General features: G+C 44.2%; 1 protein-coding gene across 1 annotated transcript; it reads left to right on the top strand.

The window, feature by feature from the left end:
- The first annotated feature begins 675 nt into the window (after positions 1-675).
- LOC104565963 (synaptotagmin-like protein 2) lies at positions 676-23,779 on the top strand. The gene is made up of 16 exons (XM_010212705.2): positions 676-1,121; positions 3,272-3,423; positions 7,316-7,409; positions 8,959-9,052; positions 9,227-9,320; positions 9,605-10,720; positions 12,062-12,160; positions 13,623-13,714; positions 14,183-14,284; positions 15,723-15,892; positions 16,742-16,844; positions 18,399-18,560; positions 19,402-19,480; positions 20,048-20,147; positions 20,896-21,101; positions 22,778-23,779. Exons 1-16 carry the CDS (start codon positions 1,021-1,023, stop codon positions 22,921-22,923), a joined length of 2,910 nt encoding a protein of 969 aa, XP_010211007.2. The 5' UTR covers positions 676-1,020; the 3' UTR covers positions 22,924-23,779.
- Positions 23,780-27,104: the final 3,325 nt, after the last annotated feature.

Genomic DNA, 27,104 nt, shown 5'->3' on the forward strand with positions numbered 1-27,104 from the left:
CACAGCCTCTGGCCATTTTTGATGCCTGTTGAAATGCTGCATGATCTGCACCCAAATACCAGAGTTGTGGTACATACAGCAAAGCTGTGGACATGTTAGGAAAGAGCCTCTGCTACTTTTTAGCCTAAAATGCAGTGACAGTGCTTGCAGATTGCTGTTTGGATCACTGTTTTCCGATTGCTTTAAGAAGACAGGCTGCTTATCCTTGGCCTCATTCAGAGCAGGAAGAAGTGGAGAAAAGAAGCAGGGAGATAAAAAGAAGGCAAGTGATTTCATAATTTATATGCATAATTTGCTTGCAGCAGGCTGAGGCAACCGTTTGCCTGTTAGGAAGAAAATGGCTAAAATAAAGTATTTTCACAGTTAGGTTAATACTGTGTAAGGAACTGTAGGAGACAGGGAGAAAAGTAGGGCAGCTTGTTTTGGAACTTGTTCTGAAGAGCAAATAAAAACCCCCAATGTACACACTCGGTTACCATATGTCGTGCTTATCATAAAAGGCATCTCAGTGCTATTTCTTTGTAGGGATGCTTGAATGACACGGAAGCAGCCTGCGCCGCTGAGGAAAACGCCTGCCAGGGGTTCTGGGGCTGCCGTTTGCGAGACGTCCTTCGTGCCTAGCGAGGCAGCGAAAGCGGGTGGCCAGCTCGCTCCTTCCCCAGCTTGCCTGCTTGATTGATGTTGGCTCCCAAATTGCTGCAGCCGTGCCTGAAGAAAAGCAAAGGAGCCTAATTTTTCTGCAAGAATTTTCCTGGCACGGGAAGGCATGTGGTGTGCAGAAATGTGCCAGGGAAGAGCCGCTTAGTGCCTGGAAGTGCAAGCTCAGATGTGAGCACAACTCCCATCCAAGCCATGCTGTTGTGAAGTCCTTTTTTTTTTTTTTTTTTTTTTTTCCAGCCTCCTCTCACTCAGCACACGAGGCAGTCTGTGCTGGAGGCTCCCATGGCAGTGCTGTAGGCTGCGCTGGACTAGTCGCTGCTCTGTCATTGCTTCAGCTGTCTGAAGAGCTCTGAAGGGAAGATGTTGGACTTAAGCTTCCTGACCGAGGAGGAGTATGAGAAGCTGATGAAGGTTCTGCAGAGGGATGCAGAGCTGAAGAAGAAGGACGGAGATCGCATCAGGTGAGAGAGCACTCAGCAGCAGCAGGCTCTGAGCTCCCAGTGCTTGAAGCAGATTCCGCAGCTTCTTTTAGAGAGAAGGAGTGTGTGTGTGTCTGTGTGTGCCTGTGTGTCTGTGCATGTGCAGGGAGAGGTGCAGCCTGCGGCAGTGCTGTCTCTTTGTGCTCACACCTGAAGGGTGTTTTTAGTTACCCTCCTGCTTTTTCAGCCATCCTGCTGTTGCTGCCATCCACTCTCTGCAAGACTGTGGGGCTAGACTCTCCTTCTAGTTAATGAGTAGCTCTGAGAGAGTGAAGGGGCATCCACCCATTCCCAGCTCTGGGGAGGAACAGGCTGATTTCTGAGTGCTCGAGGTCAGAGTAGAGGAGTAGCTGCTACCTTTTTTTCCTCAACAGGTAGCATAGAAGTCCCTTAGAGTGTTTTTTAAATGAGACTTTCCATTCCTGTCTCTTCTGAGGATCTCTGTGGTGCTCTTTGGTGTGGGTCCATTGGGATCAGCTGCTGGGCAGGGAGAGGCTACAGCATCTGCTGGGGGCTTTGCAGGAGCCGCCGCAGAGCCGGGAAGAGCTCTCGGCTTCGCCACCGGGCTCCCCGGCGCTCGGTCTGGCTGAGCTGCGTTGCTTGTTGCTGCTGTCACTTTTTAAATGCCAGCTAGCGGAGCATCTGGGCTGACAGGGTGCGCCAGGCTTAGGAAGCTGGCGCTGAGCTCCCCGCTGGGAGAGAGGAGAGGAGAGGAGAGGAGCTCCATTAGTGCAGGTGGCTCGGTGTCTGTTCACCACAGCGGAGGATGCGAGTCTGTGACTTGCTGTTGAGCCAGAAAAGAGCAAGTGCCGACGTGAGAGCTGCTCGGGATTGGAAGGGACCTGATGCCTTTGCAGCAGGCTCTGGGGAGTCTGCGTGTAGGGGTCAGGGCTAGAGAGCCCCAGAACTGGGAGTGACACAGGAGCAACTTGGGCTTGAGGTGTATGTGTCTGCAGCCTCTTCTGTCTCCCCAGATAGTGACATAAATGACCATCCGTTTATTTTGCTTATTTTCTTTTTTTTTTCCTCCTGAAATGCATCAAAAATTCTGTGGTGGAGGTTTGCAGCGAAAACCATGTTTAAATGTTTTCAGTTTTGTTTGCTTCTTTAGAAGCTACGGCACAAAAGACTTTTGTTTGGGAATGACATGAATTAGATCCTAAGCAATGGGTCTCTTGCCATTAGTATGGTTAAACCCGGTAAGACTTTTGGTGCAAATGCAAAGGTGTCCATCATGAATTCCGCTGGAGCCATCAACAGGTACCAGCTGGGGTAAACCCCATCAATGGCCTTACACTGATCAGGTGTCAGCAAAATTAAAATATGCTTCTAAATCTCCTCTGGGTCTTTAAGGACTCTCTGTTACTTGGATTTTTAACCCCTTCTTCCTGCTGGTATTCAGGCTGAGGTGGTTGATTCCTTGGGTCTGCCAGGCAGTGGTGGAGGCAGTGCCAGCTGCAAGGAGCTAATTCTGCAAACTTCTGTGTCAAAACAAAATAACTGGAGGCAACTTAAAAGTACAGGCTAGCGAAAAGAGCACTGACAGGTTTAGGTGCCAAAAACCAGCCCTGGGTGTGCCCAAGCCAGTTACAGTAAGAGAAGCTGTGTTCAGGAAGGAGAGCTAACTGTTTGTGTGCCAAAACCCACATGGCAGGAGGGAGAGGAGGAATGTCTAGGGAGAAGGCTACAGGGACAGACCCATCCCCAAAAAAACGTAATTATTTTGATGGATTACATAAGATATGGTCTAACAGTTTTTGCTGCTCAGCAAGAGATGAATAGACAAATAAAGAGAGCAGTGTAGGATCTGTAAACAGCCTCACCCCTCTCCAGACCCTCAGGGCTACAGAACAAATGGACAAATCTCATTGCCAGGTGGCTCCATTAGGAATTTGCAAAGTTTGGAAAAGCTGAAAGCCTGTGTTTACAAGGTGTTGTTTCCTTTCCAAATAAAGCATGAATCAGCTCTCATTTTAAAGCAGTTTTGGCCCTTGTGATTGCAAAAAAAATATTCCCTGGGTCCTTTGTGGTAGTAGGCAGTTGAGCTGTATGTACAGTAGTCATAAAGGTAGGTCAAGGAAGTTGAAACCCCGGAGACTTTTCAAGGTTTAATATTCTTAATCGACTTTTAGGCGGATTCAGGGCTCCATCAAGGATGAAAAGAAGAAGAAATTCGTGACTGGTGAATGGTTTTCAGAAGTGAAGGCGAAACGATTTCAAGAAGACTTAGAGGGGTCAGATCTGCTTCGGGCATCAATTAGAAAGAAGAAGGGCAAACTGGAAAGTAAGTATGTTAGTGTGCACCTTAACAAAACAAACTGATGGACTGAAGAATAGTTGTCAGATATGTAGGCCTCCCTATGCAGGGAGCCGTTGTATGTTGCAATGAGAGGATTCTCGGCTGAGCTTTCAATACCAAAAGAAAGCCAACTGATTATCCAAATAAAAGTCCAAGGAAAAAATAACAATGCAGTAGAGGTAAATCTTGTATACTAGCATCATGCAGTAGGTACCTTCTCCCCAGCTCAGTTTCTTTCTTCCAAAATGTCTGTTTATAAGGGGGTGCTGGAATCATTTCTTGCTGAAGCTGCCTGAGATCCTAGGGAAAGAGATGATTTGAGACCATTTCTGGCATCAAACTGACACATTTGGGTCAAAGACCCCTAATTCCTAGACTGCTCTGATAAAAGCAAGACAGCTGTCTGTGCTCACCACCTCGCTTTGAGGGCAGGACCCAGGACATCGGGGTCAGTCACATCTCTACAAAGGCACCATGGTGCCTCTCTTGGGCAGGAATTTTCCCTCTCCAAGAAGGGAACATTGGTACAATGGTGAATGCCTGGCTTTTCTATAAGGAAAAAACTCATAGGCACAAAACACAATAAATCAGTTTTGGTGGCTCAGTGTTGTGAAAAGAAGAAAAAAGCCCTGTGTGAAATGAGCAGAACTGTGCTTTGAGTCCAAATGTAGCCAACCTGGAGCAGGTGCTTTGTGCAAAACATAACTGGGGATGATTCACATCATGAACATGAAGGCAGATCAGCTGACTTGCAGCAGGACTTTGGGACTGTATCCTTATCTCACACAACCTCCAGATTGCCCCTTTGTCAGGGTGGGTAATCACAGATACTGAGACATGCCTGGGAAGTTACTGACTGCTGCTGCTGTGGGGAAGCGAGGCTTTGATAGACAGCTCTAAGCAGTCTGCCATGGTCCTTAATGTTGTAACTGACCTCTGCTCCATTGGGGTAAAGTCAGGGTTATCTTCCATCTGTTCAAAGCTCAAATGTCATCTCCATCCTGCTCACTCCAGCCCAGTTCCCTGGGTCCAGCTACATTTCCTGCTGTGGAGCTGCAGCAATAAAGATTGCTCCTTCATTTGCTCAGCTTCCTTGGCCAGTATCTCTCTGTAACACTAGTTTCCTCCCCTCTCTAAAGCCCCAATTTAGTTGACCCCTCTTAACTCCACATTACTCAAAGCTAAATACTTGCTAGGGTCTTCAACACCTAAGAAGTGTTTTCTTCTTTTTTTGTTTATTTCTGACAGCTCACATGACTGAGGATAGATTCAGTGGAGTCTTAGATACAGAACCACCACATTGTATTTCACACAAAGTTGCTTTTATCCTTATATTATTATTTTAGGAATTTATTTTATTAATAAATTTGCTATTTCATCATCCTTCCGGAATGTGAAAACATGTAAGCCTTTTCCAGCTTGACAGAGTAGACTGGCCATTTCTGCAGTGGTTGCTCTGCCTTTTGAGGATGTGCTTTTATGCCTGCACTCTCTTTGCATGAAGAGACAGATTTATATTTGCATGAAGAGATGGCAGCCTCTTTGCCACTGAAAGGACATCAAGTCAGGTTAATGGCCTTGCCTCTGCAACCCAGCTAATGAATTCAGCGACGAAGTAGATTCAATTTTGTGCCGTGCCAGTAGCATCAGCTTGCTTTGCGTGCAGCCCATTTCAGTGGAATAAAATTTGAAGTACTTTTGGTTTTAGATTTAACTTCTACTAATGTTTACATGAGATTCAGCCTCAGGTTATCCTTTAAAATAATCTCCTTAGTAATATTGCATTAATATACAAATTATGTCTTTGCTTATATACTTTGGAAACTTGGCTGTTTTAAAAAGAACGAAGCAAATGTTACTAAATTGCTATAGCAACTTAGCCCTCTTTTTTCCTTTTCATCTTTTTCTCTTTTTTTTTAATTTCCCTTTGTTTATTTTCAGCCTTATTTTGTTAAATCACGGACATAGCGTGATTTCTTTTTTTTCGTCCTCTTAGTGTTGCTGTTTTTCTTCTGGAACAATTAGGTTCATCAGCGTCCTGTCAAGCTTTCAAGGTGACAAAGCGGTGCACATTCATCTAACATGAGGTGCACGTTCATGCCTATTTTCAAGAGTGCTAGGAAGTGTGTGAATCACCTAAAGTATTACACCAGCTGTGGCTATGCACACACATGCACATGCACATGCATATATATGTGTGTGTATTTATATATATGCATATATACAAGTTAAACTGGTTAAACCACTACTAATTTCCAGAGGAATTTGACTCTTATTCTGTCTCATCCTAAAGCTAGCAAAGGCATTTTACTTATCTTGGTGGGTGACATAGTACTAATAAGCCATTTGTTTGTGATTAAGTCCAACGTAGCTACGTTAGTGCTGAAGCAGTTTGGATGGGGGTGATTCGGAGGAGAGGAGCTGAGCACCTCTTGGTGCCTCTTGCTCAGTCGTGAAGTGGAAGCTCTGAGGGGAAACTGTCAGGAGAAAACAAATGCCGTGCGATGCCTGTAGATGCAAGAGAAGAGAGGAGTGTGCTCTTTAGTGGTCAAGCTCTTTTTAACCCTGACGGGCAGAGCGAAAACATGGGAGCCCCCTTTGGTGGTTCTGATTTCAGACCAGTTGCCTGCTGGCATCTCGCGCCTCAGGCTTGGGGCAGGCGTGGAGGACGTAGCTGGCTGTACCGAGGAACGCCCTGCAGCGCGATTCCCAGGCCTGCGCCTGGCGGGTCCTGCCCACACGTCCCATCAGCTGCGACACGGCTTGTCTGTCCCCAAACAATGTCCCCTTGTGCTCTCTGCACAGCAGCGTTCGTACGGACAAAGTACAGCCCCAAAATGTGCTGTGTAAAAAATGGTAGCCAGCTCTGAGCAAGGCCAACCGTGCGCCTCCTTCTTCTACCGCCGGCCAGGCAAGGCCGCGGGGCCGTGCGTGAGAGAGACCCTTGGGGCGTTTCTCTAACCCGATGTGCAGAGAGGCCCCGGGCAGGATGGGGTGGCTCTTGATGGTGCAGCCTGCCTCTAGCATCAATCTGCTCTTGGGTTTGGTGCAGTTTGCCGAACAGATAACAAGGCTATATTGCTTATTGTTGTATATTGTTTTAAGCCTCCGATTCCATTGTATAATGAAATCTAGGCTAAAAAGATTTGGCAGATTTTGTAACAGGTAAATTTACTCTTTAAAATAGACATAGCTACATGTGAACAAATATGTGCTAACCTTGTGTGTTTTGTTGACCAGACTGAGCTAAATTTTTCATCACTGTTTGAGGGTTTAATCCTTCTGTTTTTTACAGTAGCAAGAAAGTGTGTTTGCCAGGTAAATGTCTAATGCAACTTTTTACCCAGGCAGGTTGTTCTAAAAGTTGCCATCTTCTATTGTTTTTTCTTTAGTATCTGAGAGTGCTCAGAAGATGTAGCTGAGCCCCGTGCCAGGAAAAATAGCAGGGATCTCCTCATTAACTGTATTAGCCTCCTCCTTTGTTTGCCAAGATCGGATGACTTTGAGTCAAAACAGGAAATAGCTGAATTTAAATCCTGGAACGGATTAACTTTATTGACAGCCACAGCAGTGTCCTGCTAAGGTTTCTTAGGATGACAGCTCCTGTCATCAGTCTGGCATGAACTAGCTCTGCTCGGACTCGTAGGTCCATGGGACCTGGAGGAATTTTTCCTCACGGGAATTGCAGGGGACACTGCCCCGGTGCTGCCCATCTGCAGGGCCAAAGGCAGACTCCCATCAGCAGCCCCGCGTTAGTTCCCCAGGGCTTGTGATGGTGAGAATCATTTGAGGAGTCCTCACTTTCACCAAGTAAGACACTGTGGCTATTGCAAGCTCACTTATGTGTCATTTCTCGGTTGTCCCTGCTGTGTAACAGATGAGCCTAACGAGTGTGTCCGGAGCAGTCTGGATGGCAGAGCAGCCGCGAGTCCTCCCGTCCCGGAGCGTGCTGCCGGCGCAGGAGAGGAGAGGTAACCCTGGCCCCGTGCTGCCCCGGCTGCTCTGTCGGGCCCTGGCTGCTCCTCTCGCTTCTAAGGAAAACTGACTGTGACCCTGGTCTTTTAAATGAGTTTCCAAGACCATATTAGTAAAATGTGATATAAGATATTTTTTAAATCCTTTTTCCAGGAATTGTCAGAATCTCCCTGAATAACTAAGTGGTAATGTGCTTATCCCAGAAAGATTTTTCCTGCATGATTTGATAAGGGATTAGTAAAATGGAAGCTGTCGCTAACGTCAGGATATTCTAGGTAGCTTTTCAAAGTAATTATGATTTTTATTTGTTTAATTTTTGCCATGGGGCAATGCTAACAAAATGAACTGCTTTAGGAAACTGGTCATTTCCTGCCAGCACTGACCACTGTGTCCAGCATTCAGCACTCTGCTTGAAGGCTTGCTAGGATTTCAAGTTATGCTGACTATGCAGAAACACCCAGTAAAAGCACCTCAGCGAGCAGATCAGTAATCTCACTCAAACTTACAGGCTGTGGAGAAGCCATTAAAATATACACATTTACATTTACTGTGGCTTCCATCTCATTTGCATTTTTTTGTCAGCAAAATGAGATTTGTTCCTCGCAGGCAACAATTGCCCCAAGTAACTGTTAAATGGGGGCCTTCACAGTGCTTCCAGACCTCATGCAGCTGAGGAGAGGGGCTTCTTTAACAGATATGCAGCCTCAGCTTGCCCAGGATGCTCCCGCTTTCCCAGTACAGCAGTTTTCCTTTCATTTCAGTTTTGTTTATACTCTGAAAAGCTTACTTTATTTTCCTCAGTCAAGCTTAAACACGAAGCGTTCCTATGTCAAATCCCACCAGTCACATGACTGCTTTTATCCCTCTGGAGAGCAGCCACCACTGGACTCTTCCCAAGAAGATAGAACTAGCCAGATAAACTACTTGTGGTATTTGTTTCTTCTATTTGTATACCAAGTAGTTTGCAATCAACCTGTATTCCAAGCATGATCATCTATACCATGCTGTGGTTTTGGGCTAACTGTTGTCATTGTAATTACTCCTGCTGTTTATAAATTCTGAGTCAATGTGGCTGAGCCTTCGGCCTGCACGGGGAAGGGTAGAGCCACCAACATGATCCTTCTCGGGCCAGAGTCTGCAAGGTGGCGTCTCCCTTCTGTGTAACTTTGGGCCCTTTTAGCACTGCCACATCCCATGTTTTCCTGGCAATTTTCGCACAAAAAGGGAAAGTCTGAATAAACCCAAAAGTTTGCACTGTTATTTTCATTGAGCAACTTCTTTATTGACTGCAGTGGGAGACTGGTCCTTAGTCTAAGTTCAGAACATTTAATGTGTTCTCAGGTCATTCCAAAGATATGAAAAAAATAAATGAAGGCACCGCTCTGGCCAGCCAGAGTATGTGGGCTTGGTCAGTAGGTGGAAGTGGCAGCATAACTGAGCAGGGCGGACCCCTCATTGAAGACTACCAGATCACCTGGGCAAAGGATGCCCTCAGAGCGTGTCCTACACCAGTCTCTTTGCTGAAGTGTTTCTTGTCTTCCACAGATCCAATGGGTTCACATTTGATACTGCAGAGGAGCCTAAAATTTTGCCAAAAGCAAAGCCAAGACGTCCTGTCCTGCTGTATGCCTCACAGAAGGTAGTATAGCTGTGGCCTCTGCATTTTGTTTTGTTAATCCTTGGAACTTCACGCAATCTGGGTCTGTTGGCAGGGGCTTCAGAGACTGTGTGCCTTGGTGTCTGTGCTCAAATAAGATATATTTTTCCCATCTTGCCAGTTTATACACACTGATAGGATTTATTTTCCATTCAGAGATCCAGTATAGTTGATGTCTCTTCCTCAGAGAGTGACACTGGAGCAAATCCATTTGTGGCTGCAACAGACAGCTTGCCTTTGTCTCGGAAAGGTAAGGTTCAGTGAGCCATATGAGTTTTTATTATTCAGCATCAGACACCAAGAGACAAGATGCTTTTTTGTGTGTACAGTGAAGAACGAACATTTCTTCCCTTCCCCATAAGAAGGAGTTGGGTTTGGTTGGGGTTTTTTCCAAATGAAAAGGGGCTTGGAGGGAAAATACTGGTAGTTTCTGGAAACTGTTTCCCTTTGAGAAGCTGTAGCATAAACCTCCTGGAAAAAAAAATTACTATGTGATGCTATGCGATAGGTTGTGAACATCTGTTGTTGTTGTAGGTCATGGAGTATCTCCATTGCCTGCCAATCTTTCAGAGGATGCTGTGCCTCAGCCTGGCAGTTCATCTGGAGGAGATGCAGTTAATGGAGCCACTGGCACCACAGCAGTGGCAAAAACTTCGCCTGAAGAAATGTATGGTCCCAGCAAGATACCAGTTAAGAAGAAACCAAGCAGAACTTTCCCCAGATCAGAACAGTTCGTGAATCATGTGGGCCCAGCTGAAGGCAGCCCCACCAAGAAGGAGCTGCTGGTAAGCCCCAAACCACTCAGTGCAGAGGGAGAAAACAGCCGGACTGTGAAGCAGGGCACGAACTACACAATCTCTTCCATGAGTAATAGAGAGGAGGATATTGGCTTAGATCGTGAACACTTCAAGAACTTGAAGAACTTTTGGGAGAAGGCAGCAGACTCCATGGCAGGGGGAAATGTTTCTGAGGACTCGGTGGAGGCAAGCAGCAGGCAGGTCAGGCTGAGTCGCTCGCTCTCTGTCCAGTCCAGCCAAAGCCAGGACAGTGAAGAAAAATCTGTCATCTCTACCAGAACAAGAACTCCTTATAAAAGGACAATAACTTTGTCTTCTAGTGAGGAAGAACCAAGCTGCACAGCCCCTGCACGAAAGGGCTCCATTTCCTTTGGTCCTAAATCCACGTATGCCAAGAGCAAAGGCACACTGGTTGCAAGAAATAACTCGCTGAATGAAAGCAGTGGGAAGCTGCCTGTGCCAGAAGAAGAGAAGGCAGCACAGCGCTGCTCAAAGAAATCCAGACTGCCTGTGCGGGTGCCTTCCATCAAAATAGAGTCGCCTACCAAAGAAGCGCCTGGCAGCACGTTTGAGCCGGAGACGCCCACGGATGAGTTTATCGTGGCAGAAGAGCACAAGCATCAAGTGGATTCACTGGTGAGCAGGGTGCAGATACTGATCGAGCCCACGCTTGCAGATGACGAGAAAGATGATCAAAAGGAGCGAAGGTCTGATTCGGGCACTCAAAACAACATGGAAATAAATGGAGAGATACCTGAGGAAAAAATGTGTGAGTCTCCAGACAATCCAACAGCCAGTGAACCAGCTGGAAAAAGAGAAGTCGTGCAGGGAATGGACTCAACTGTTTACTCAGGTACCAATGGCTATAACTATACTCTGTGAAATCCCAATGAACGTCTTCCCTAAGTCTGTTTTCCTCCCTCTCCCTTTTGCATTTTGCACATTTTCTCCATTTCTATGTTTTTTTGAGCAAAGTTAGCATGTATGGAATTCGTTTAGCAAACAGCTCTGAAAATAAAGCCTTCTGCTTAGCTCAGTGCAAGCGTTGACGAGCGTAGTGCTATCCAGTTCCCTTGCCTTCCTCCCTCCCTCATGGTGACTCCTCTGCACCCTTGCCTGGCAGCTCCTCAGCTCAGGACAGCTCTCTCTTTCCTTAGCCTTATTTGCAGCAGCTCATTTGAACTCATATTATTTCGCTAACTGGGAAGTCTGTATTTTCTTCAAATATAGGGCTAGAGGGATTCTTTGTGGTAGTAAAAAATAAGTTATTTGCATGGCTTATTGACACAAATAACAGAAATAGAATGTTTTTAAACAAATATGTTGGCCGTTAAGCTACTTTGATACCCTGCATGCTTATTCTAAAATCATCAGTGTTTGATTGAAAACCTGGGCCTGTGGGTGCTCCACAAGTAAATTTGGCCCAAAATGGACTGAACAAACCATCCGATCTTTCTGAGCTCTGACACCATGTTCCCAGCCCTGATGGGATCAATAGTATCAGGACTTTATTAGCCTCTTTCTTTGGTTTTGACAAATTCTTGTGGTGATTGTTAATATGAAAAAAAGTCGTTAACTGTGGTTTGTTTTAAACGTGGCCCCTGTTTGCCCAGTCCTGTTCGCTACGAAGCAAATACCTGGGGGAAGAGCTCCATACCTCCAGTTTCAAAATTTCCTGTCCTCCAAGAACAGGGTATGGTGCGTTTGAGAGGATTTTCGATAGGCTCATCTGTTTTTCGTTTTTAATAGCGCATTTCCTGGCTTATTTGCTGCTCCCCATAACATCTTCATGAAAGTCCTGAGTTGCACTCTAGACAACACAAGTATTTCCTTTATAAACTAGATCATTGTTATATTTCTCCAGTTTCTTGCATTATTTTTGCATTCATTTCAGGATGATATTAGCAGGTGGCTGTGTTGCATTGGAAAATGCAAGTGCTGGTCTGTTTGGGGGGCTGGGTTAATCTACCGTTTGCATTTTCCATCATAGAGTGAAGAGCTTTTTATGAGGAGAGACATGACGAGATTTGAAAGCAGCCCTGTGTAATGTAACTGTGATGTGTTGGAAGCAGAGCAAGCAAGCCAGCACACACAGACACACACACACACACACACAGACACTCGCACACACTTGTTGATGCACTGCCTGTTTGTGCTTATTTACCATGTTGATTTGGATTTTCCGGTATTGCAGAGAAAGATGGAGATCGTTCTCCCGCTGCTCAGGCATTGGCCCGAGCAAACAACATTAATCTCGCAAAGAGCATGGTGAACATCTACACAACCACAGAGAGTGAGTAACATCTTTCTTTCTGCTTTTTGGTTTGCATTCCCTGGAGGTAATATATTATGTCTGAGTTCTGCATCCCAGATGCTTCTGTGCTTGTACCAGGCAAGGAAAGTGACATATTGTTTCATCATCAAATTAGAGAGCTTATAGTGCCTGAGATTAAATTCAGAGCCAGGAAATTGCAGCTAGATAGATGGTATGTATGTTACACAGTGTGTGCAGGAACAAGCAGGAGGGCTTCAAAAACTTGGCAAAAAGCTTGTCCCTGTCTCTTCTCTTCCCTGCTGGTGTGCTGGGACCAAGCTGTATGGCAGCCTGCTCAGCAAGTCCATCAGGCGTGCCAGAACCCAAGAGAGGTTAAACAGAAGGCAAACCAAAAAGCAGCAGCAAATCTCAAGAAACTGGTGGCCAGGAAACCTGTCTACACCACCGAGCAGCCCAAGGAAGCAGCAGTAAGGGAGAGGGCCTGGAAAAGGCAGCAGCAGTTCAGTGCCTCCATCTCCCCACAGACAATCAGGATTTTATGCTCTCTTTATTAAGGCTTATTTAGAATGCCAAACTTCACCCTGGAAAACTCACCTCTACTGCATTGTGCTTACTGGTTTACAGTTTAACATATAATCTGCAGAGAGGGCAAATTTAATATTTTGCTGAGGTTTAGAAATAAAAATACTGAATAGACATCTTTGCTATCAAAGGAGCTTTGGGCATCCCTGAGTATTGAATGCTCCGTCAGCATGGCTAATGTTAAGCAGGTGTATATATGTAAATGGGTATTTATCTAAATACATCATCTAAAAACAAAACAGTTATTTTGGAATGAGGTTTGTCATGAAGAAGGTAGAGATGGAAAAAATAGGTTTTAGTTAGCCATTTAAGCAGTCCAGTAGCCTTCTTTCTAATCCGACACATTCCTGAATCTTTCACACTTTTTTTCTCTTAGACAGTCTCTTGCCCAGTTCTTTGTCTGCCTAGCAAAATACTTGGGATGTGTATGCAATGCTGGAATTGTAGGTATAAGTATTTCGTAGCTCTTTTGTGTGGGTAATATTGTATAGAAGAAGTGATGAAATGAAAATGTCAGCATGTTTTGTTTCTTTGACAGGGAGAGAGCTCTGTATGTTTTCATTCTAAATTAAATCTACACAGATAAAAGGCTTCAAACAAATTCCATCTCTAAGCTAATAGGCATATTAAATTAGCCACTAGAGGGAGAGTATACATTCCCACACAGTGAATGGAAACAATTTGAAAATAGCTTTAACATTTTAGCTAGCAGTTCTTGTCTTGGGGAGGGTTGAGCTTCAGAGGCCAAAAATAGAGATGGGGCGAATATATGGTACTCTGGTGCCTTCAACAAGCTGTTTTTCCTTCTTTGTGCTCTTAAACAAGAAGGAGACTTTCTTATATTTTAATTCTTCTGACAAAATATCTTGTTGCCTTTTTTGTTTGTTTGTGCCTGCAGCATACAATAAACCTCATTTGATACCCCATCAGTTTCTTGAACCTGAAAGAGTGAAAGAGCTGAGCAGATCCTCTCCTCTCCTGCTCTCTGAGGTAGGATTGAAATCATAATTTGCTAAAATAATAATCACAGCATCCCCTGAGTGTCCGTCAGCTGCAAGAAAATGCTTCCCGTAGACACCAGCAGTGCTCGCTCCAGAGCATGTCTCATTTATGTCATAAATAACTGAGGGAAAAAAAAAGAAAAAACAACTCAATAATCCAGGCCAACACTTCTATCCTGTAGCAGTTTTAGTGTTTCCCTCTGCCTCAAGCCACACCATTACATGCTCTTCCCAAGAGCCTGGGCGACTGCATTCAGGTCTGCTTGGAGTCAGTAAATGACGACGTTCGCTCTGCCGGTCAGAGGGAGAGTCTTGAGGGAGGCTGCCTGCACTCCCCTCCGCTCTCCTAACCCGCCTTGTGTTTAATGGGGCTCTGCTGAGCTGTCGTTTTCCCTCTGTTAGTGTTTCAAAGTGCTCATACTGCAGAGCTTTAAGGTGCCTGTTGTTTTCTGAGCAGACTGAATCAGACACGGCTTCAGAAATCAGCTTCCAGTTTAACAAGCACAAAAAGACGCCTAGCATTGGCAGCCACTCCTCCGACATGGCATCTGTCTCCTCGGTAGGTACCTAATGAGTGCACCTCGCTGGAAAGGGTTTCTTTTGCTGTTGGATGTGGTGATGCTGCATTGAAGCTGATACCAATGTAGCCTCCAAAGTATTCTGTTGATTTCTGCATGGTACATTATTAAAAGAATGATGGTGATTAATTACTACTTTGTGTTGGCAACTTTGGGGGCATATGATTCCTTCTGGATGTCTGGAGAGTCTGGGAGCATTAAATGAGCCTTTTGTGTCCGTAGTCACATGTTCCTGATTACCTCATGCTAGATTCTCTGTTGGGGTGAATATCTTAATGGGATGGTAAATGTAACTCCAAGGACCGAGAGGAGATATTTAGTAGGTTCTTGTAGCTTAAAATAGAACAAAATTAAGAACTAAAGGAAGTAGGGAAGACAGAGAAGAATTAGGTTAATTACCAGAGAAGTTTTCTGATAGAATGACCCTAACTGTATCATAGAAACATGCCAAGAAGGTTAATTATTTGCTCTGCAAAAGGTAGACCTTTTATGTTTGCCCATCAGGAATGATGAGTGATTGCTGCAATGGAAAGTTTTCTCGTCGTTCTGAACCAGTATATTCTTTCTGCTTCATCACTTTCTACCAGTGAAGGATTTAATACTTGAAAAAAGGAGCACAGGACCTATGGGCAAATTTTGTTCAGGGAAAGCATTGACTCTTGGGTGCTTAATTTCTATTTACTACCTGCAGAAACCTCATTTTTATCTACATCTGTGGTTAGCAACCACACAGAGGCAATTGTATCTGGTGGGAGACTGGCTGTTCAGAACAGGGACATTATTTAATTCTGTTTTGTACAGCTTTGTGCACATTGTGAGCAAACAACAGGATAGTAAGAGTCAGCTTTTCAAGTATTTCTAATGTTTTTATTAGCCTAATTTAAAAACTTTGAATTAGGAAACTGTATCTACCAGAATTAAGCAGTTTATGTAAAGATACTTCAAGTTTACTCTTTTAAAAGTTACTCTTTTAATGATAGGGCTGGGTCAGAATATCAGCCATTTGTACTGTAAGGGTGCCAAAGGGAAATGACTTGTGTGGTCCCCTCTCCCGCCCCCCCATTATATTTGACTCGGTTGCCTAATGCTTTGGGATTAGGGGTGAAAATCTTATGTGTTGGTCAAGCATTCAGGAGAACAGACACTAACTGCTTCTTAAACCTGGTCTAGGATAGCACATCCCAATGCAATCCCTCATATCCTGTTCTCATTCTCATAAATCCTGGTCTCCCAACCCTTGCTCACACGAGTGCAGCTGCAGATCCAGACCGTTACTATGCCAAGAGCACGGTCCTGCTAAGGAACAGAGTTTGCAGGCTGGTTTTCTGGGAATGCACTTTTCAGACCAACATCTTGGTCCAGAAACAAAGTCAGGAGGCTGTCTGTTTCAGCAGCTCTAACCTTGCTTTTCCCGCGCAGGTGAGCGGCAGCGTGCTCAGCGTGTACAGCGGCGATTTTGGGAGTGTGGATGCCCAAGGTACCGTTGAGTTTGCTCTAGACTACGATGAGAAGAACCGGGAGTTCCAGATTCATGTATCCCAGTGCAAGGACCTAGCTGTTGTGGATGAGAAGAAAGGCAGATCTGATCCGTGAGTGACACTTTCCTTGGATGCCTTGTGACTTTTAAACTGCAGAATTTTATGTTCTGGAATATTCTTTTTTTCTTGTGTTTTGGCATTCATGATTTCCAGCCTGCCTTAGATTTCTGCTGTCTCCCCCAGCTTGCTGCTGGGACTTTTCTAGCTGATGCCATTGGCATCAGTAAAAATGTTGCTGCAAATTAAAATCTAAATATGACTGAGAAAGCTTTGATCGCTACAAAGATGGCTTCAGTTATCACAATAACATGTGTTTTCTTCATCCATGTGAACCTTGGTCTCCCTGTGGCAAATGCATTTCAGTAACACCTCTGGAGATGCAGACACATGTCGATGCAGAAAGAAAGCCCTGGAAATGCCATTAGGTGACACAGTGGCAGTTAAACAGAGGTTAGCAATCTCTAGTTTGGTGAGGAAGAGAAGCTCAAATTTGAATCTTGAAGAAAGGAGACTTATTATCAGATTCCTTGAGATGTTCCTCTGCTTCCCTCCCCTCTTACTTCACCCTGATTTTGAAGGCAGAGAGATGCTGTGTTATGAACATTTATGAAAACAGATAAATGGCCATACTTAAATCTTTGCATACTTAAAGTCTAGCTGCTTTGCAGATTGGCTGGAGAGCTGCCTATTCTGAATGTTGGTAGAATCCATGCATCTCCAGTGAGATTTACATATTCACATGCACACCAAGTTAACACCCTTAATTAGTTTTGGCTCCAGAGAGTCAACTCTGGGTCTTTTGTTCTCATAAATTCCATGTCACCATTCTGAAATCTCCCTTGCTTATTAGAGCGTGGTGATACTGAAGAGTATGCAGCTAGAGCTTGTTTTCTTTTACAGGTATGTCAAAACTTATCTGCTTCCAGACAAAGCTAGAATGGGTAAGAGGAAAACCTCTGTGAAGAAGAGAACAGTGAATCCCATTTACAATGAGGTGTTGAGGGTAAGCACAAATACATGCTGGAAAAAAATAGTGTGGCAGTAGACATCTGTACCAGACCAGTTTGGGCAAGTGTCTATCTTTTTGGCAGGGTTCCTTCACTTGCCTCCTGCTAACGCTGCAGTACAGCTTTGGGGTTGTGATGCTGGTGGTGAGGGAAAGAGTGAACTTTTTCTAGACAGTGAGGAAGAGCTGGGCCTGCGCAGCTCCCCAGTGCCACCTGCTTGGTGTGCGACTGGTCAGTGGCCACAACTAAATCCCACTGTCTATCTGAGGAAGATAGGCCTACTGCTTACTGTTGAACACATTCATCAGGGTGGGGGGAACTGGAACTAATTTAAGGGAGTGCAGAGATGGTGTGTTTGGCTGTGTGGAAGGTGGATGTGAGTTTTTGTGCTGTTGTACTAACTTGTCCACTAAACACTGTGGTCAGGCAGTGAGCGGCCAGGGACTCCTCCCTGGGAAGAAGCTTGAAACACCATCTCTGAGGTCTGGGGAGGAGAAGCTGGAATGGAGGGGAATAGCCAAAAAGTGGATATGGGCTGTTTCTGGAAATTAGGAATCAGAGATTGTGACAGACTGCAGAATCCTAAGAAGAAAAGAACCAGAGAGAAATATGACTTCTGAACTAGTTCTGAACTACTGGAAAATCAGTATTTTATACTTGCTAACTTGACTGATGTTTTCAGTTCTTTTATTGGAGTGTGAAAACAAGCAAACCAAATCAGGCAGGAGTTACCTTGCTGTGTGTTAAAAGCAGGAGACGATTGTTGCCAGTGCTTCTAATAACTAGACTTTCCACAAGCTCCTGTGATAGCAGAAGCTTCAGACAGTGATGTTTCAGGTTTCACTAAAGGGGAAAAAAAATCCCCAAACTCACTGCCTTCAGAACAGTGTCAGAAAGTCCTCTGAACTCACAGCTCTAAGTGTGAGTATATGGGTGCTAAAGGCTCAGAAGCAGAGGGCAAATAAAAGAAAATCCCTAAATATATTACTTGAAGTCCTACATTATGAGTCAGGCTCAGAACTTTTGATACCTGGCCTTCAGGGTTTGTTTGGTTTTGAATTCTGGAATACAGTACCAGAATTGCATGGGATTGAAGGAACTTCTTAATGATCATGTGATAGTCTCTGCCATTTACTTCTACCTTCCCTGGCTTGCAGTTGTAAGGGAGGAGACTATTAAGACAGATCTTTTATTCTGTGATCCTATTCATCAAAGCATAGAGAATTATTTAACGATGTCAAGACCAATGTTAATAAGTCTTAAAAGAGTAATTGCTTTCATCTTAAGAAGAAAAGAGCACTAGGTTCCCCTGTGCTTGGCAGAAGAGCTTTATTAGGTGGGGGGTGGTATCGCTGCAGCCCTTAAAAGAGATGTTCAGAGTAGGGCCAATCCCTAAGAGCATTGGAAAGAGTTTGTACCTCTCCATCAGTCACAGATAATTCAAGCTTTTGAATAGTTTATTTCCAATTCTGAAGACAATTAGTGAAAATTTTAATTTTGAAGCAAAAACATATGTGTTTGAACAGCCTGGCTTCTCTTTCTTGCTCTAGTATAAAATAGAGAAAATGGTGTTGCTGATCCAAAAGCTAAATCTCTCTGTTTGGCACAACGACCCTCTGGGACGTAATAGTTTCTTGGGAGAGATCGAAGTAGACTTGGCCAGCTGGGACTGGAGCAACAGGAAACTCAACTGGTACATGCTGAAGCCTCGGGTGAGTGCAGCCCTGCTGCAGTCCTGCTTCCTAGCCCAACCACAAAGCCCTGGCTACTTGGACAGTGCTGTGTTAGCTCAGGGCTTGTCCTGCTGAGCCCAAACTGCCCCTAGGAGAAAGCCCTGTGGATGGCTGCTTTGCAGTGCACCGTGGCAGTGAATTCCCTGCATGAAGGGAAGACTCTGCTGAGGTCTTTGAGGTGGACCCAAACAGTCTGAATTACACCCAGGGGAGTAAAACACCCCCCCAGGACCTTGCCATGCTAGTCCAATATTTGCAGTGCTCTGAATATAGACCTTGGGTCTCATTTTGTGACCGCTCTCTGGGGATAATCAGATTCATTAATGTGATCTGACACTAATCAACAGGAACACTGACATGACTCTGCCTCTCTGTCTAGTCACTCAAAGATTATTCCTTAAAAAACAGACAGCAGAGTACTAGGTGATGCAATTGGACGTGACTTGAGAGGTAAATATTCAGGTGCCAGGTTTCATAAAGCCTTTACAGCACCTTGCATGCTTCTGGGTTCTGAGGTCTGATCTGAGATCCCTTTTCAGAAAATGAAGGACGTCTGGCTTTTGGGACTAAGATGCTTAGTTTTCTGGACACAAGCTGGACACATCTGGAAGGGCAATCTTGTTCTGAATCCTCAGGCTTTTGATTTCGAGGGACAGGTTGAAAACAAAACCACAAAGTAAGGTGCCTTGAGAATGGGCTGTCTCAGCCATGCAAGATCGGAGCTTATCTGTTTGTGCCCCTAAATTGAACTCAAAAACTACTTGCCCTGTGGTGTTAACACAAGCCCTTGTTTAGTTGGTCATAACTGTTTCTGTTTCAGAGTCTTTCTGCCATTAATGGTGTTGATCATCGAGGAGTGATGAATTTGTCTATTAAGTATGTCCCACCAGGAAGTCTAGGTAAAATATATTTCATAAATGAAGAATAAGTATTGCCTGTTTATAGGCATGCTGCTTGCAATGCCTTTTCTCTCTAAGGGCTGTCTAAAAACTAATCTCCTTAGAGCAACACCTTAGAGATCAGCAAAGTGGCACAACCACTGGTGCTCCGTAGCACCATCTGCAGACTGTATATGTTTTGCAAATCTGGATTTTTGGGGGAGACTGGGAGAAAAGAGGAAGGGTTCAACAACCTTAACCTCAGCAGCTGTTACGATCACCACAGGCAATGCTGTGATGTGAAAGCAGCAACATGCAGGCCCTGTTATCATGGGGCAGGCCTGAGCCTGAGTTTGCTTGGCAGTTCTTCTCCTTTGCTGCTTCACAGCAGCACTGGCCTCTACAGCTGCATGAGTGGAGGGCTGGCAGTAAGAATATGGGAGCCAGGCAGAGGAGTGCAGAGCTCCCAAAGAAGTGAGTGCACAGAGAGGTCATGTTTCTGCTCCCTCAGATCCCCGGGGAGGAAGCCTGTCTTCTTCCTAGTGACTGTAAGGACAGGCATGAGAGTTTGTCTCTTCTAAATGGCAGGTCCCAAGAATCCCCCCTCTGGCGAAGTTCACATTTGGATCAAAGATGTGAAGGACCTGCTGCAGTTGCGTCCTTCTGGAGTTGACTCCTTTGTGAAATGGTAAGTGCATGAGCATGGGCAGGTCTTCATGTTGGCTTTGCCTCTCTAGGGAGAGGTTGGATGTATGAAGCAGTGAGTTTTCTTCTCTTTTCTCAGGCTCACTTAGCAATGCTTCCATACTGTAAAGCCTACATGTTGCCTTGTGTTCTGTAGGGATGGAGAATTGCCCTAATTATTCACTTAGGCCCAAATTAGGAAAATACTTGCTGTGATAAAGCTCTTGGTCAACTGATGTCTGTGACTCACTAAGTGATTTTGCCTCAATATCTTACTGGAAGTAATATGGGGGTGCTGTGCCTCAGCCCAGTGTGCTCATGTGAAATTGTGCGTGTTACTGTGGTACAGACTTGTGTGCAAAGTTTGGGAATGTGTTAGGGATTCACCGGGACGGACATATAGGCAGTCAGAGGCAGCCTTGGTCTTCTCCAGCATTCAGTGTGTGGATGTTATCTCTCAGGCTGCGGAGAAGTTCTGCCTATTTGAACGTGTTGCAAATATTCCAGAAAATTAAAAGCCTTGTACCTTTCTGAAAACACTTACTTAAAAACTGGATTACTTTTGCAAAAACTTATTTGGTCAAGGACTTTTGAACATTTCCCATTCAACCTACAGAGACTTAACTGTGTTTTGAGACCCACTTCCTTATTTTACAACTGAAACAGGTTTAGCCCCATGTTTAGAATTTTGTAGGAACAATTCAAACAGTGGTATTTTGTACTACATGCTCTATTATTTTCTCTTGTCGAAGCTATGTGCTTCCAGACACCAGTAAGAAGAGTTACCAGAAGACCCGAGTTATAAAAAGAGACACAAACCCAGTTTTCAATCACACTATTGTGTATGATGGATTTCACACAGAGGATCTAAAGGATGCTTGTGTTGAACTGACTGTGTGGGATCATGAAAAGCTAACCAACCATTTCCTTGGAGGAATCAGGCTGGGCCTTGGGACAGGTAAGCAATTTTCTTTATATTTTAAATGGGTGCTGTTACCATATTGATAAGCCACATGATATAGTGGTAAGTTGTAGATCATCTGCAGTGCATGGAAAGTCTCGATATTGATGTCGGTCTTGATGCTTTTACCATAGATGTTGATCTGGGATGAAGCAGACCCAGTACTGTCATGGTAACCCCCTGTTCTGGCAATTTCTGCCAATATCAACTCCCAGATCTGGCAAGAATGTAAGCCTTAGGTCCAGAAGATGATGGCCGAGAGCTTTATGGCTGTTATCCTTCCCAAAGAGGCTGTGTTACTCACTATTATATTACTGCTTCTCTGAGTGAAGAGTGTTCACAGAAGAAAATGAAGACATTTAATGCCATGTGGGACAGCACCACCTGGTGACTCTGTTCATGTCACTTCCTCCCTTGAAAGGCTTTAGTAGGAGGGCTAACTACTACTTGAAAAACGGGGCTAGATATTTGATCTGGTAGAGAGGCAACACTGAGACTGCAGAAAATGGAAGTAAAGTACAAATTGGAAAAGGGGATTTTATTTTTGGTGCTGAAAGACCTTGGCTGAGGTGCCCTTTGCTTCACTAGGAGACAGTCTCTGTCTCCTTATAGCATGAAGTTCCAGTTCAGAGGAGGACTTAGACCAGTGCTTAGCTTGAAGAGTTTAGTGAGATTACTCACTCCTGAAGATGGGAAAATATCCAGTATTTTTAAACCTCAGTTATAAAGATCAAGTGGGACCATCTCTCATTGTCCAGCTGGCAGTCGTGGAGGTTTGTCCTTGTCTAAATGTCCTATCGTCGCTTTCACTGTAGCCCATATCAAGGCTTTGACAGGTTGCATGTTCAACTTTGCATTTTTGTAAGTGGGTTATCTAAAGAACTCTTAAACTAGGTGTATTTATTATTAAGCAAAAGAGATGAAACATTCAGATTTCAGGGGGTTGTGATAAAGGATTACTGTCCCGTGAGGGTATGTGGGAAAGGCCTGTAGTAGCTGGAAGGTGTCACTTGCTGATGCACTGAAGTTTATTGGCTTTGCTTTTATGTTTCCTGTTTTCAATCTCTAGCATGTCACCAGGAATGTTGTGAACTATCCAATGTGAAACGGCAACAGGAATAAGCTTATAAACCAGATATAAAAATACCAACCCCAAGATTAGCTATGAATCAAATTTAGACCTTTATCTAGTTGACAAGTAGTAGACTCATGGGAAAAAAATGGCTGAATAATCAAGTTGGAATTAAATGTGCACACTTTTACAATATCATATAAATAAATGAAATGTAGAACAAAATAATTTTGACAGAACCTCTCTGTCCGCAACAAAATCTCTTAAGGGGAAATCTCTTAAGGGCTTTTAGACCTTCTTTACCACTCTGAAAGAAGCAAGGAAGAGCTTCAGCCTCATATTACTTTTTCCTGGCAGACTACATTTAAACTTCTTGTGATTTGGGGCTTTTCCAGTAGACTTCATTCTGAACTCTCCTGTAAAATGGAGGTCCTTAGCAGCAGAACAAGAGGTGGTTAGGGTGCACCTTGCTGAGCACTACTTAGCACTTTTTAGGCTATGGCCCTACCTGCAGCAGTCATGTCCCTTTGAGTATTTTTGTATAAAAAGTAAAAACTCCATGTGCTGCTCCCAACATTACTGTCTCCTTATTCCCCCTAAGGTTTGAGCTATGGCATCTCTGTGGACTGGATGGACTCCACGCAAGAGGAGGTGGCCTTTTGGCAGGAGATGATGTCAGCTGCCAATGAATGGATCGATGGATTGCTGCCACTGCGCTCGCTGGCAGGGAGGAGAAAGCTGAAATAACCCCCATCTGTGCTCCGGAAAGGCTGAACATGTTGGTTAGAATTAACTTCTTGCACAGAGGTGATGGAGACCATCTGTGAGCCAGACAAGTGTCAGGTTAATTAGGAAACTGATGGACAGCACTTTGGTCATGTTAAGTGCTGATTTGCCAATGGAGAACCTAGAAGATGCTAGACTGACGCTATGCTTGATTTTGATCAAGAAGGAACTTTTTGTTTGCCTTTTTATTTAATCGTTTATAATCAGTATCTTTGAATTCCATTAAGCTCTGGGAACACTGACAGGGAAGAGCAGGTATAGATATTATTATTTTTTTACTGTTTCATGTGCCTTTTTTTTCTCCTGTGCAGAGATGTAGCTGTACTAAAGTTGCAGCATGGTATTATTCATACTCCCCTGTGAGTGGTACACTTTGTACTTGATGTAGGATTGCTCCAAGTCACCAGCCAGCACTGTCTGAGAATGGAAGCTTTCCATTTGTCACTGGTGATAATGCATCTGTAACGTGAGCAAAATTGAGATCCAAGGTGAATCTAAAGAAAGAACTATTTGAAACAGAAAATGAAGCAATCTGAGGAGGATAACAATGAGAAATTCAATGTATTAATTCCTTTCTGCTCTTCTATGAAAGAGAGAAGTTGTGGTCCTGTAGCTAGTGGGATTTTGCAGCTAAGGCCTGTTTTCCTAGCTTTCCCACAGGCTTCCTCAGTGACCTCAGGCAAGTTCCTCAATTAAAGGGCAGTTTCAGTGCAATATAAACTAACACACTTGCCCAAATGTAAAGTATGATTACAATACTGATGTGCCAGACAGCACCTCTGAAATGCCTTGTGTGCAAAACATTTCACTATGAAAAGATGATGTAGGAAACAGTCTCATGTTAGCCTGGCACAGCGGATCAGGAAGGGAAGGTCTAAGCTATGCGGGAGCCCAGGAGATTGTGGCAGAGGTAGCAGGGAGTGAATCATGCAAAGTGGAGCTAACAGAGCTACAAGGACTGGGGTTTCTGCTGACCCTCACAGATCTCATTGCCCTTCTGGTCTTCCCTTCACTCGCTGGTCAGTTGGAATTATATTTTTTTTGGCAGTAGTTTGCAAAATTTTTGCATCTGACAAGTTAACAGTGACAGAGTTGCATTATGAAATGCACCTCTGTAATTTCTTCTTTAAATGTACATATTGTGATTAAATAGAATGTTTTTCCTTAGTCATCCGCCCATCTCCTTATACCTATCTTTAGCTTGGTCTGAGTAACAAAGAAGCAAGCAAGAGAGGTGTTAGATGTTGTCATGTCAAAATGAGCTTTTTTTAATCTCAAGGGTAAGTGATATATTGTGGAGCAACATTTTTTGTAGCTATCTGACCTTAGATTTTGGTTCTGTGAATATTTTGATATTCTTCTTTAATGTATTGATTTTATTTTTTATCCAAAATGCATCAGAAATCTTCAGCTTAGCAAAGATGGTTGTAAAAAAAAATGAATGTGTGATAAACATAACAAGACTTTTTTTTTTTTTTTTTGTGAAATGAAGATGTTTGGAAGATAATCGGCAGCTCTTGGAGGGAGAAAAATAAAGAAGATATTTTTGTGATGGGGAAAAAAATATATTCTTTAGTATGTACCAATTCTAGTACTAAAAGCACTAAGAGAACTGTCTGTAGAACAACAGAGTTAAATAATGACTAACCTATTACACAACATGAAATAAATAGCTTATCAACCCAAAGACGCTTTGTATTGGCTCCAATCTGGCATGTTTTAGTCAACAAGGTTTGGTCATTTATTACCCCCATGGGATAATACTGCAAATTGGGATAAAAAGCAATATCGGGCCTCAGGTGAGAGTTTTTAATTAGCTTTACCCATTTAGGTGCTGAACATGTGGATACTTATACATATAGCTTGACTCCTATGAGGAGCGCTGCTCATCCGAGTGTGTGTTTGCTATAATGAAGCTGGCTCAGGGCTCTCCCCAGCCCGGGGACTTCAGCCACGGCCGTGACATGTGAGGGGTCTCTGCAGGGTCGGACAGATCTTGCCTTGGGAGGGTCCTGCTCAGCTCCTCCTCATGGCAAAACTGGAGCTCCTGCCTGCTCCTCCTCCTCGCGTGCAGCTTTAGCACCTGCGACCGAGCTTTTGCCAAGGCTACTGTTGCCATCAGTGGAGCTGGGAACGTTTGTGGTAGTGTTTCAGAAAATTAACATCTACTTTAGTTAGAGGTGCAAATAAAGGGAGGGAAATGGAGCCAGGAGGCCAGTTTCTTCCCTTAGTTGCTTGTGTGGACTTGGCCCGAGACTTTGTGAACAGAGTATTTTTGCATTCAGATTCTGTTGAGGATGTTGGTTAATCTTTCAGCAGCTTGTTTACTTAAATTAAGCCCTAATTAACTTAAGAAGCTTTCTTTGGCATTTAATAGTTTATCAGAGTAAAAGATTACACTGCCAAATCACATTCACATTTGTAACTGAGTTGTATTTGAGGTGATAAAACTTGAGATGCCACATGTGTCACTTAATATTTAAAAGCACTTTATCAGGAAAAAAAAAAAAAGGCACTTTATTGTCAATGCCATGAGGAGAGCTGGAAGAGCTCGTGGATATCGGGTGCCTGGCATGAGCGTGGCCCAACCAGGGAGGCCCGTGGGAACTGCATGTGGTCCTGATGCCAGCGGCAGCTCCCGGGCAGAGGTCCCTGCCGCCACCAACGCAGCCCTGGGGCCAGTTCGGGCATTTATAGTATGTGGTCCATGTGCGTTCAGAATTGTTCATGTTGCAAGTATCAGAAACCATCAAAAATAGTTTAGAACTGTGACCAAAGAAAAGAAAGTATTGCTGACTCTTGAATAATATCCAGCGGATGTCTCAGAGGAGACAGGAAAAGAAGTGGCTGAATTAATTATCTACTACTAAATATTTGCTCAGCTCTATCCTTCACCAACAGTGAAGGTGAAGAAAATGTAAGTACTGTAGAAATTCAGGGAGAAAAGTACTAGAACTGCTAGCTAAATAAATCCATGTATTATCATCATTTAATGAAATAAAATTGCTGTATTTTTGCAGGCTTGCTAAATTAACTGGAAAGAAAATGTATTGAATAAACCAGTGTATGAATAAAAGTGAATAAACAAACACACTTTGGTTCCTGATAACTAAGAGTGTGTGTATTCAGCATTTGGTTGTTTTTTTTGTTGTTGTTGTTTGTTTGTTTTGGCTGTTTTGCACTCTAGCATCTTTCACTGCCTCATACTTTATTTCTTAACTGCCCGCTTTGCATCCCCCAGGTGCTCTAGTGGCCTGTGGGCCCTGTTCCAGGAGCCGCCCGAAAGGGGCTGCGACGCTCGCGGGAGGACGCCGGGGAGCTCCCGTCGAAGCTGCTGCCAGGTGGGTGAGCCCCAGGTTGCTGCCAGCTCGCGGGAAAGCGCCTGCAGAGGAAGCCCCTTCCCGGCAAGCAGCAAACCTCCTTCTCTAGGGGCTGCGACAGGAGTAGGTGCTTTCTGAAGCAGGCAGATGCTTCTTTCAAAGCTGTAAGCTCATCCTGTGGAAGGGCTTGTCTCTGGGCTGTGGCAGTCCAGCCTCTAGTGTGTGCTGGAATCACGTAGACCAGCTCTCCTCTAACATCACCTGGCTCTAAAGACACTTCTCCTGCTCTATTTCCAGATTTTGTTTTGCAAGGCTGCAGTTAGGATATAGCAAATTACTTGGCATCCTCTGTTTTACAGAATGGAAAATACACAGTAACACAAAGCCATAGAGCCATATCCTCTGCAAAACCCCCAAGCCCTCCACAATTAGTCCTCAGCAGGCACTGCAGCTTCTGATTGAAAAAACTGGTGTTTCCAGGTGTGGGCCGAAACAAAGACAAGTGCACCTTGCCTTGACTCCCTGTTACAGATTTGTCTGTACTGCCACTAAACTCAAGAATGCCACGAAGTCACACATGTAGCAACCCCTAATGGCGTCCTGCTCACGGTTAACAGTCACAAGTAGCGCTTCAGCTCTCACGGAGCAGTTGGAGCTCCGGTCTCAGAGGGGAAACCAAGGCCCTGCTTTCTGGCAGCTCAGTGGGTAGCTCTGCCACCCACTCTGTAGGAAGAGAAATGGCAATAACCTCTTTTCCTTTCCTCCTAGCTCTCCCATTCACCATAACTAATTACCCTGATTGTAATGGCTGTTATTTGCTCT

This window comes from Tinamus guttatus, unplaced genomic scaffold (assembly GCF_059628265.1).
Source record: "Tinamus guttatus ecotype Peru unplaced genomic scaffold, ASM5962826v1 Tinamus_guttatus_pri_ptg000287l, whole genome shotgun sequence".
In the NCBI taxonomy this organism is placed as follows: Eukaryota; Metazoa; Chordata; class Aves; order Tinamiformes; family Tinamidae; genus Tinamus; species Tinamus guttatus.